General features: G+C 38.5%; 1 protein-coding gene across 24 annotated transcripts in view; it reads left to right on the forward strand.

The window, feature by feature from the left end:
- Kalrn (kalirin RhoGEF kinase) overlaps nucleotides 1–12,748 on the forward strand; it is a 660,017-nt gene that overhangs the window by 376,805 nt on the left and 270,464 nt on the right. For all 24 annotated transcript variants that reach the window (XM_074073308.1, XM_074073309.1, XM_074073319.1 and 21 more), the window contains 2 exons: nucleotides 383–549; nucleotides 8,694–8,813. In XM_074073308.1, the coding sequence (XP_073929409.1) occupies nucleotides 383–549; nucleotides 8,694–8,813 (287 nt within the window). The remainder of the gene's footprint in view (nucleotides 1–382; nucleotides 550–8,693; nucleotides 8,814–12,748) is intronic.

The raw sequence follows: 12,748 nt of genomic DNA on the forward strand, positions 1-12,748 counted from the left end.
TTTCCAATAAGACCCAGAGATTTGCTTGTGAATACTCTGGATGTTGGCAAGTAGCCCAGCAGGAACTATCCTGCCTTGTCTACGAATGGATTTCCAGAGATCCAACTCTCTCTTTACCTCCTGTTGATAATAAGGAGCTGATCCTCTGTTGAAAAGTAATTCCCAGGCAAATGGTCAGTTTATCCAAAAGAGATGGCATGACCTGAGCATCCTAAACAAGGTCCCATTGTGCTGATCTGTCCAGCTGCATAGATGAATGTGTAGAGGTTTGGAGGATGCAGATAATGGCCACTTCTAAATTCCAGTTTTCTTATGCATACTGTGGAAATGTCTTCACAGTACTATCTGTTTTTTTTTAATTGTTTACATTTTTAAAAATCAGGAATCGAGTTAATCTGTGAAAAAGACATTGATCTGGCAGCCCAGGTGCAAGAGCTACTGGAGTTTCTCCATGAGAAGCAACATGAACTGGAGCTGAATGCAGAGCAGACCCATAAGAGGCTAGAGCAATGCCTCCAGCTGCGACACCTCCAAGCCGAGGTCAAACAGGTGAGTCTGGGTTGTCCGTGTTCCTGCCCTGGGCAAGGCACGTAGAGTCATAGGTGTACCCTTGAAGTAGTCATCCTTTAGAAAGAAGGGGAGGTAAAGACTAATTGCATTATTTTCTGAAAGCTTGGCTGTGGTAACATATAGACCTAGTGTCACAATGGCTCAAACTACAGTCTAGGAGGAACATTCCAGAACTTTCTCAAATTGTCCTCAGAGACTGAATCTGTTCTCTTCCTATGCTCGATCTTGTCCCATAGACCCTGGAAAATACAAATCCTTTATCAATAAATAGATTCTAGCTGTACAGCCAGGTTGATTAATATAGGACACCTTTGTTCTTTGCACAACTTCTGACACATAGTAGATAGATAGTGAATAAGTAGTAGCAGTTACCGTCATTATTGCCAACACGTGTATGGTTCTTAGAAGACCATTTTCTTGCCATTTAAAAGTTGATGATAATAAGAAAAAAAGAATTGTTATCTGCGTGACCAGGCATTTTACTGGAGGACATACCCAGATCTCCAGGAACATACACACAATAAAATGGCACATTTGTAAATATGACTATTATGGGAATACTAAATAATTATTATGATAATGACTGCAGATGTCTTATTTGGACAAAGTCAGGTTGAAGACGTAACAATACTGGAATAGTTCCATTTTTATGTGTCTTTTCCATCCCCATACATCCTTACAACCATTCTCTGAAGCAGACCCTGTTCCTGCTTTATAGATGAGGCCACTGAAGCCTTGAGAGGCCACCAGAAAATGGTCAGTTGTTATGAGAAAAGAACACATCGCCACCCTCCATGAGTCTAGGAGTGCTTCCTGGAGGGGCACACACCACCTAACTTTAGTGACTGCTGCTCTTTGCTCCACACTCTCCCAAGCCACCCTGTCCCCCTGCTTCCTCTTAACAGAGCCCAGCCCCCATCATGAATTATCCTAAGGAGAGAAATATTTTCCTTTTTAAAACATTTTTTCCTTTGTACAGTGTCTTCTGGAACCTTTAGATTTAAATTTATTAACTTAGCATAAGGGGAAAATGTCATATTTATTCCTCATCACTTACTAATTACTCAGACCTTTGCTAATGTCTGTGTCATAGTTCATACACTATTATTTGTTATATTGGGCAAAATAATCTTCTCCACTCCCATTCTTTTCCAATTACTTCTCAACTAGACCCCCACACGCACATCATGCTAAAAAGTCTATATTCAATGCAGATGAAATTGCTGAGCCCTATACCAAGCTGGAGCACAGCACCACATCTGAGAAGAGAGGCAGGGGTGGCCTCAGCTCCACAGAGAGGGTGCCACCTGTCTGAATGTCCACAGAACTCCAGCAGGTCATCAGAGTCTTCCTCTGCTTTTGTGCCTGGTAATTTCCATCAGTAGCAGGTGGCAGGAATGACCATCTGAACAAAACATAACAGGGAAATTATTTCTATTTGGCATTGAAATTAAATCTATAGTTTTGCTTTTGTTTTTATTGGGTTTTAGTTTTATTTATTTATTGTTCCAGAATCAATAGAAGAGTCAACTCCCTAATTATGTTTTTGTTGGCTAATATTAAACTGGAAATGAGCAAGGTGCTAGTGACTCATACTGGCAATCCTAGTTACTTGGGAAGCTGAGATCAGAAGAATCAGAGTTTGAGGCCAGCCCAGACAAATACTTCATGAGATCCCCATCTCCAGACATAAGTACAGCAAAATTGACTGGAGGTGTGGCTCAAGTGGTAGAGCACCTGCTTTGTAAGCACAAAGCTCTGAAGTTCAAACCCCAATCCCACTGAAAAAAAAATGGAAATGAATTTTTATTCTTCAAGTATACATTCTATATAGGGTGAGGACTAGGATGGTGGTAGGTATTCAAATGGTGTACTGCTAGCATACATATAAATGATCATGGGTTGACTAATACCTGAATTATTCATAATTTCATGAGTTAGGAGACAAAAAATTCTTCTGTAAGGTTGGGAAAATACCTTCTTCTCCTGGTGAAAATGACTCACAAAACTCTGTAAGATTGTTCAAATCCAAAAACCTACAAAGGCCTTTGCAAAGGACAGCAGCCCTTTCAGGTGCCAAGGGACTGCTGCTTGGTTAAGCACCATGCCTAATTAGACAGACTTGTTCTCCTTGTCAGCGTAGGCTCTTTCTTTAGGGATTCGTCTGATCCAGTTTCAGAGAAGGCATTTGTGTTTGATGGAAATTGGCGGAGTAGGAAATATTGATTTGGAAGCTGTTGACACTTGGAAAAAGGGAGTTAATTTAGATGTCAGTATTGATCAGTGAAGCTAAGTTTAGATGCTGGCTTCAGAGTTTCTCTTTTGAATATACTCTCCAAAAAAAGAAAAAAAATGAAAGAAAAAAGGCATCCTAATTGAAATTCTATTAATGGGAAGAGGACAGTGTGTTATGATATAGCTCTGTTGTTGAAGTTTATAGATTAAAGGTTTAGATTTGACAATGTGGCCATGACAAGTGTATTTACACTGAAATTACATTAAACTGGAGCTTTGAAGTGTGAGAAAAGCACAGTTATTAGACTGAAATTTATCTTTAGGTATTTGAACAAATGAAATCAGTGAGTGCAATTTATTTTCTTTCTAACGATTTACATGGGACTTTATATCTAAGACAGACAGCACACATACCTCTGGAGAAACACTGGACCTCGGAGGGAAACCACTTTGCAGATTACAACACATGGTCCAGTTCCCCAGACCACCCTCGTGCCCCTTAGATGCTCTCTAGACCCCACAGAATGCTCTGATTTCTTCCAGGAAAATTATTATTTTTTTATTTTTTATTTTTTTTAATTTTTTTTTCTTTTATTATTCATATGTGCATACAAGGCTTGGTTCATTTCTCCCCCCTGCCCCCACCCCCTCCCTTACCACCCATTCCTCCCCCTCCCTCTCCCCCCCCTCAATACCCAGCAGAAACTATTTTGCCCTTATTTCTAATTTTGTTGTAGAGAGAGTATAAGCAATAATAGGAAGGAACAAGGGTTCTTGCTGGTTGAGATAAGGATAGCTATACAGGGCATTGACTCACATTGATTTCCTGTGCGTGGATGTTACCTTCTAGGTTAATTCTTTTTGATCTCACCTTTTCTCTAGTACCTGTTCCCCTTTTCCTGTTGACCTCAGTTGCTTTAAGGTATCTGCTTTAGTTTCTCTGCGTTAAGGGCAACAAATGCTAGCTAGTTTTTTAGGTGTCTTACCTATCCTCACACCTCCCTTGTGTGCTCTCGCTTTTATCATGTACTCATAGTCCAATCCCCTTGTTGTGTTTGCCCTTGATCTAATGTCCACATATGAGGGAGAACATACAATTTTTGGTCTTTTGGACCAGGCTAACCTCACTCAGAATGATGTTCTCCAATTCCATCCATTTACCAGCGAATGATAACATTTCGTTCTTCTTCATGGCTGCATAAAATTCCATTGTGTATAGATACCACATTTTCTTAATCCATTCGTCAGTGCTGGGGCATCTTGGCTGTTTCCATAACTTGGCTATTGTGAATAGTGCCGCAATAAACATGGATGTGCAGGTGCCTCTGGAGTAACAGTCTTTTGGGTATATCCCCAAGAGTGGTATTGCTGGATCAAATGGTAGATCAATGTCTAGCTTTTTAAGTAGCCTCCAAATGTTTTTCCAGAGTGGTTGTACTAGTCTACATTCCCACCAACAGTGTAAGAGGGTTCCTTTTTCCCCGCATCCTCGCCAACACCTGTTGGTGGTGGTGTTGCTGATGATGGCTATTCTAACAGGGGTGAGGTGGAATCTTAGCGTGGTTTTAATTTGCATTTCCTTTATTGCTAGAGATGGTGAGCATTTTTTCATGTGTTTTCTGGCCATTTGAATTTCTTCTTTTGAGAAAGTTCTGTTTAGTTCATGTGCCCATTTCTTTATTGGTTCATTAGTTTTGGGAGAATTTAGTTTTTTAAGTTCCCTGTATATTCTGGTTATCAGTCCTTTGTCTGATGTATAGTTGGCAAATATTTTCTCCCACTCTGTGGGTGTTCTCTTCAGTTTAGAGACCATTTCTTTTGATGAACAGAAGCTTTTTAGTTTTATGAGGTGCCATTTATCTATGCTATCTCTTAGTTGCTGTGCTGCTGGGGTTTCATTGAGAAAGTTCTTACCTATACCTACTAACTCCAGAGTATTTCCTACTCTTTCTTGTATCAACTTTAGAGTTTGGGGTCTGATATTAAGATCCTTGATCCATTTTGAGTTAATCTTGGTGTAGGGTGATATACATGGATCTAGTTTCAGTTTTTTGCAGACTGCTAACCAGTTTTCCCAGCAGTTTTTAGGAAAATTAATATTGTGGTAAAAATGACCTCACACCTATTAGATAATTCAGGAAGATTTGAAAAAATGACTTTTAATGGACATAAAACTGAATGAATTTCCATATGTATTCCTGTAAAGCAGTACATTTAACAGAAAAATAAGCTAAGATGGATGTATAAGATTGCTTCTTTGGGCCAGATGCTGACCAAAATTTGCATATGATCAAGATAGATATTCAAAACTGAGGAAAAAAACATTAGCCTGAGGTTATACTTCTGTGGAGAACACTGTGTTCAGTTCTGGTGACTATATATCAAAGTTAGAACAGAGTTGGAGTAGATCCAAAAGAGGGGTAATCAAAGGGACAAGTATTATATTTTTGTTTTAAAGTGGAGATAATTAAGAGGACATATGGCAGATGGACGCAGCCTATAAAACCATAAAGGATGAACATGTACAATCTTACTAATTTTTAGAACTAAAGGACTTTAGAATTCTGACAGGCTCTCTGCTACCATGTGAGGATTTCTCCTGTGTCTGGAGTTGCAGAAATAACTGTGCCTTGTGAGAGGTCATCTACAGCAATCTTGAGAGACAGGTTCCTTGAGGGAAACTTCATGGCTTTATTGTAGGTTGACCTCAAGAACATAGTCATCTGCAAGCAGCTTCCCTGCCTATAGAACAAGGCCCAGACTACGAGGTTAAGGACATCATCATTTGTGGACATTCATGTCCAGTTGCTCCAGTCTACTCTCCTCCTGGTTTAGGCTTATCTGACTTTTCTTGGTCCAAGGAAGTAATAGATCTGCATTTTAGTTCCCTCTCTAAGTCTAGACTAAGCTGAATACTGGGCCTAGCTCTTAAGTCCCCAAGCAGCAATATTTTCCCAGTGCCTCATTTCTACCTAACTGATTTCCTCTGGACTCCTATAGGTGTAGGAGCACTATTTGAACTTTGAAAGAAGTGCGGAATTTTAAAGCAGAAAATGACCTTTAAAGATTGTCTAACCTCTAGGTAAATTGTTGTCTCCAATGATTGCTTAATGTAAAATGTTAGTTTTATGGTTTGAAAAAAACACTCTCACATCAATAATCTCATTTTTATGGATGAGAAAACTGAGCATTAGATGAAATGATGTTTCCAGAATCACATAGTTTGAGATTAATAGACCAATATTTTCTTATTTAGTTCTTCTATGACCTTGTACATATTGGGATTCTCACAGGATAAGTTTTATGAACCTGATAGGTTCTGCCCAGAAGTGGGACAGGGAAAGAGGAGAGGAGGTGGCCCAAATAATATATACACATATAAGTAAATGTAAAAATGATAAAATTTTTTAAAAAGAGCCTGATAATAGAAAATTATACCAACAAGAGTTGTCAGAATAATGATGACAACAACCTAAGAAACATATATTACATCAGAATATGCCAATAAGCTCCTGAAATTTGTTGACTAAAGCTCAATATATTAAATATTTTCTCTTCTCATTGGGAAAAGTATAACCAGAGAATCACAGTATTACCCATCTTTGCTCCAAACTGAAAATCATTACTAACACCAACACTGCCGTGATCATCATCAGATTTTATATTTTCCATTATGTCATATTACCCCTATAATGCAAACAGGAAAGGTACAGTTATCCCTATTTTACAAGTGAGAGTACTGAGGTTCAGGAAAGCTAAGTGATTTTGCCAGGTAAGTAACAAAGCCAGGTGTTCTGACTTCCAGTGCTATACTCTTTCCATACTATGCCAGTTCTACTTCTAGGACTGACTCATTCGTGGGGATCACCCTGGAGTAATGCCATGGATATAAACTGCCATGCATTTTTATCTTCCCCAAATCAAATCTTTACAACTCTAAAGTCCTAGAATGCCCTTATAAACAGCATTTGGGAAATACGAATGAACAAGGAGGTATGATTTAATTTAATAAGAGAAGTAGAGGCTGATATTCTTGATAATTCTAAATGAAAAGCTCACCACCATAGCTATAACTGATGTTTCTACTTGACTGAAACTAGAGAGGAAAATATTCTAGCAAGACTCAGGAGACCCAGATGGAGCATTGACTTGTGATACACATACAGAAAATGTTTTTCTGACACCCACAAGTGAATCTCCAAACTAAGCACAAAGCAGTGAAACATGATAGAGGGACATAGTTCAAAATATATATTATAAGCTCCATTTTTCAAAAAGATAAAGCATTTGGACATGCAATCTATGAACGCATGTCCCCAAACTTACAGGCAGCTTTTCAACCTCATTAGCACCACTAGCCTGCTATCTACAGAGCACCAGGGACAACAGGGATTTCACACGTACATGCTGAGCAGTTATTTCCTGCAACTAATTGCTTTACGAATTGGCATCTCATCCACAATCTGCCAGGCTGGCCGTGAATTAACATCTCAATCCAAGTAGCCCAGCTCTAGCAGGATTTATTCCCTGGTGTTATCTGTACACAATAAAGGCATCAGTCGTTTTTTGCCCAAGGATAAAATTTGGGAGATGCCTAAAACAGTTATGGGGCAGGAGACTGGACTTACTGTTTTCCAGTTCAACATGAGAAAGTTGAGGGAGTAGAAATCTGAAAGCAAATCTGAAACAGATGGTGGTATCTTCTCCTTTGGCATGAGGTAACAGATGGATGGCATTTACTGATTTTGAAATTTCAGAATTTTATTTCCTCACCAAGCTAAAGTCTCAGACTCTCAAGAAAAGAATATATTTGGCAATGTTCTGGTGACCAGACACCAGGTAGGTTTTCAGAGCCTTACTCTTCCCATTGGATTATTTTCACTAACTCTATTAGCTTCCATTCTACCTAGGACTGTCTAGACAGTGCTGTCTCTTTCTCCCTTTATCCTAATATTTCCTAGCTGTGTTTTCTTTTCTCCAGTACTCATTAAGGTCCCTAGAAGTTGTATTCAGCCCAACCATAGCCTTTAAATAATTGAATTAGGTTATAATTTACTCCCTCTTTTTCTGGTTATCCAATGTATGAATTATTCATGATATTTCACTTGTTTTCTTTCTCCTTCATCCTTTGTTTGGGTTTTTTACCTACCAAAGCTCAAGCCTGTCTATTCTTGGCTATTTTGTAAGGTAGGAGAGGTTGTACCCATTGTTCAACTGTGACTTGGGTAATCTCTGTTACTTTCAAAACGTTACTACACTGTATCCATTATTTGCAGGTACTGTGCTAGGCACCGTGTAAGATTAAAATATGGCAATAGATTGCCCTAGACTTTTACATTCGAAGGAAGAGATGAAACATAGGTTGAAGTAACCGAGTAAGGTAGTCTGTGGTGACTACGATAAAGGTCATACATAAATAAATAGTATGGCTATATTATATGAGGAAAAGATTGTTTCCAATGGGAGCCATTGGGTGCGGAAGATTTCAAGGAGTTATTATTTGAATAAGGCCTTAAAAAAAAAAAAGAAAAGGATACGAACAGTCAGAATTTATTTATTTATAACAGTCTGTGTTCCAGAAGGAAGTTTAAATATACATATAATTCAACCAGATAAAGTAATGTTAATTGACTGGGTGAAGAAATTGGAACAGTTTAGGGAAGGAAAAATGTATGGAGATGGGAATGATGTTGGCACAGAAAATAAGTACCTTATAGTATCAGATGCTAGTAAGATTGGGGAGATGACCATTTAAGACCCTTTCAATCCTCTCTCCAACAGAGTATAAAAGATAGAGAGCCCTCTGACTAAAATGCCCGTAGAGAAGGCAGCTGCTTTGGGGAAGCTGCAGAAGGTGATTCACCTGCATGCCTGTCCTGATTCCTTAGGTCCTAGGATGGATCCGCAATGGAGAGTCCATGCTCAACGCCAGCCTTGTCAATGCCAGCTCTTTGTCCGAAGCAGAGCAGCTACAGCGGGAGCATGAACAATTCCAACTGGCCATCGAGGTAACACCCAAATCTGACTACACTGCCTTCTGTTCCCCTTTTTGCTCTGTGCCTTGGGCAGGACAGTTCCTGGAGATGTAGGCATTTCTTCAGGTGGTAGAGCTCTTACCCTTTATAGTGAAATGACCCAGGGAGCCTCCCTACTCCCAGGTATTGATGGGGAAACAAGTACAAGGGTTAATCTCCACACACCCCCACCACCAAGAAAGTCCAGTGTCAGAAGTCAAGTAGTCCCACTACAAATGAGAATCTTTGTTCTCAAATCATTGGTGCCTTTAACCTTTAAGGTCCTGATACATTGAGACTTTTATATATTATAGTCTGTGTACCAGGTGAGAAATATAAAGCTGAATGTTTAGAAGTGTCTTCCAATTGCAGGTCACTGAGACTAAACAAGTGTATAAGTCAATAGCACATTGGATCCTATTTTAATATTTGGTTTATAGGTCAGAATCTGCCTTTTAAAGAGGACCCTGCATTGGAGAAGCTCACTGAAAGTGGTTGTCCAGTAATGCTGGACATTGAATGGTAGAAGTTTTATTTAAAGAATAAACTGTAACCTGAAGAAGTTCACTAACTGTGACTTTTTAAAATCCTATTGTATAATAAAGCTCCACTTATGATAATCTAATATAAATGTTGCCCTGCTTTAAATAGTACCCTTAATTATCCTTTCTACTAGGACATTCTCCTTCCCAAAGAGACTTAAGCTGATTGCTGTATGGTAGGGGAAAGAGTAGAAAGTAGGACATGGAAACTTTATTAAAAATAAGTTCAGTACCAATGGGAAAAGAGACAAAGAATAAGAATTTCAAAAATACTTGTTACTTGTGGCTCAGCATGGAACTTAGCCTACTTCTGAGTGTGTAAGAACCACAAAGGTGTTATTTTTTTAAATGACCATTAGTAAGAATTCTGTACAGCAATGATGGCAAAATAACAAAATTTTAACCACCTGTGCCCATAAATATGTCTTTTAATATAGTAATCCAACCAGTTGCTAGCCATTTTTAAATAACTATTGATTGAATTCAGCCATTTAATTTTCCAGAAACCATTTTGTATGCATAAACATAGCATTAAGGGAATGGCATGTTTCCATAAGATACTTGATATCTTCTTAGGAACCATTTCTGGTCCTAGAAGTATTGTCTGGGATCTGAGATTTAAAAATAAAAAGTATGTTGCACACACAATATGAGCAAATCATTTCTAAGGAGGAACCAGAAGAGAGAAGTTTTATTATCATCTGTCTCTTTTGCAGTTTACTGACATTCCCAAATAGTGTTGGGTTCTATTCACAGTAAAGGAAAAATCCAAATTGGTGTTACAATAGACATACAGTGGTCAGGTTTCCATAGATATAGAGAGCAATGAGTGTTAGGCAATCAAACTTGAGGCATGGCATGAACTGTGAAGGGTGCTAGGCAGAGATAAGATAGCAACTCTTGGTCATCTTCTTCCTTATTTATCTTGAATAAGATGGTTAACATACCCTGTCAGGTGATTAAATTTCGAATCCTGTAATCAAATGTCAGACAAGTAAGACCAAGTGTCATGGCATGCTTGAGCATCTCAGTGAGCTGGAAGGAAGGAGTGGGTAAATGTTTTTACAGTACTGTTTAAGTGACTGGATTCCACATGGCTGCATATGCAATATGCATTCATTTCTGTTAGATGCCACTGCATCCTTACAAAGTATGGACTTACTAAACACAAAGTTCTCCTAATCAGTCCTGGGTTTCTGCATGGATACAACTTGATAAAATAGCCTTAGAATTGATGCTTATCTACAGGTCAACTCTAAGGTTGGTGTTTATGATCTCAAGAGGGCATGGCAGAGCAGATAGGATTTCTGGAGTATTTGGGGAGTAGGAGGTAGGTAGGCAGGGTCTACAGCATGGAAAACAGAACCCAAATTTCAGCATGTGCTCCTTCTCCAGGTAGCTCATGCTTCTCTCTAAATATAAATTTAGATGAGGCTCTGCATCAGGAGGAAAATATACCAATGAGGATGTAACCAATTTTGCAGGGACTGTCTGTACTCTGGTTCGGCTTACACCATTTTGACAGTATTCCTGCAGGCTTTCTCAATGATTGCTGGGAGGAAGCATAATGTGATTTCTTGGACCCTAAGAAAGAACCCTGGGTTCTATGAGAGAAAATAAATAGCTATTGCTAGAATGATGATATAATTTATATCAAACTGAGATATTTTAGGAGTGAAAGAAGAAATTATTAATAACTAAGCCAGAAAAATAGATATACTGGTTTTATCCTGGGAAAACCAGGACACCTGCTAACCCTCACTTGGGTGGCCTCATCAGGTTGAAGGTTTTACTCTCCCCACTAAAGGCCAGAATTGTTACCCGGAGTATCCTTGATTCAGGAAAACCTCCCCAGAGCCATTCAGACTGGAGAGCCAGGCACAGCACCTAGAAGTGAAATAGCTTTATCAAGCAAGTGAGAGTATTATTTGTTAGTATTCTGGATGATGCTGATGTGTCTTCAGGAACTATGAACTTCATAGAGAAAAGCTCAACTTTAAAATCCATTTTTATTTGAAATCCCCTTATGGATTTTAACCATAAATATTATGCCAGAAAAAAAGTAGTTAAAACTAGATAGCAAATTCAACTGATTCAGTTCAGTTTTCCTTTATATACTCCCTATTACACATTAATGCCCTTGATAATCTATGTCTTGGAGATATAATGCTCACTAGGACTAGACAATGGGGAGTAGAAGTAAATGCAAAATAATAGCTTAAGCTTAGCAAAACAAAGACATGCCATGTGAATAAGAGTTTATCACTTAGGAAATTAAAAGGGGAAGAAGTTCCCAGGACTATTAGATCATAATGAGTTTCAGAATAAAGAAGAATTTATTACATGGCATAAATTATAGAAAAATCAAGACTACTCCTCTACTCACAACAGGTTTATGAAAAAAAAAATAACAGGTTTATGATGATAGTTATTTGCTGGTTTTATATACTGGGAAAAAGCTAGATAATTATCACTAACATTCATCTGGCAAACCACTCCTCCAAATTAGAAATACTATGATAACATTCAAACCCTAGAGATAAAATGTGTGATATAAGGAAAGAGCACAGATTTGAGAATAAGTCAAACCTGAATCTTATTCCTGGTTTCATCACTTCCTTGGTTGCACATTTTAGGGCAAGTCATTTAGCCAGCTGAGTGTCAGTTTCTTAATCTCTTAAATGGGAGTAATAATATTCTACTTGTAGTAGCATTGGGAGAAGTAGAAAATACATACATAAACACAGTGCCCAGCACGGAGCATAGCCTTGAATAAATGAGAGCTGTTTAAATAATTGTCCTTGGCCTTGAGAGTTTCACCCTCTGAGTAAAAGGAACTGATTAAGTGTTAGATGAATGACATAGAAGTTCAGGAAAGGTTAGCTTTTCAGTGAGTCTCAGGCCCTCCTCACTGAAGGAGGGTAGAATTGAAGCAAGTCTCAAAGGAAATCTGGTACACAGACTAGGGAAATTGGAGGCATCCACCAAAGGCAGGAAGAAGGAAAGTAGCAAAGGCAAGAAAGTGTATGTTTTATTTTCAAAGGTTTTTAGGAGGAAGCATGGTTTCATATTGTTATAGAATAGTTGGGAACCACATTGTAAGGGGCATTTAATGACAGCCTCTGAAGTGTGGACTTCATTTCAAAGTAGTGAGGGAGCCAAAGAAGGCTTTTGAATTGACACAAGGGAGTTTTACTTGAAGCATAATATAAAAGCTGTGAAGGATGTTATAAGTCACTTAATGCAAGCACCTGGTGTTCTATAGAATTAAATGAAGCCATCAGAAATATAGGGGTGTGACTCAGTGGTAGAGAATATGCTTTACGTCCTTGAGGACCAGCACCACAAAAAAAAAAGGAAGAAAAAAATGCAAAAGGCGGATTTGAT

Source organism: Castor canadensis, chromosome 5, assembly GCF_047511655.1.
Source record: "Castor canadensis chromosome 5, mCasCan1.hap1v2, whole genome shotgun sequence".
Classification (NCBI taxonomy): Eukaryota; Metazoa; Chordata; class Mammalia; order Rodentia; family Castoridae; genus Castor; species Castor canadensis.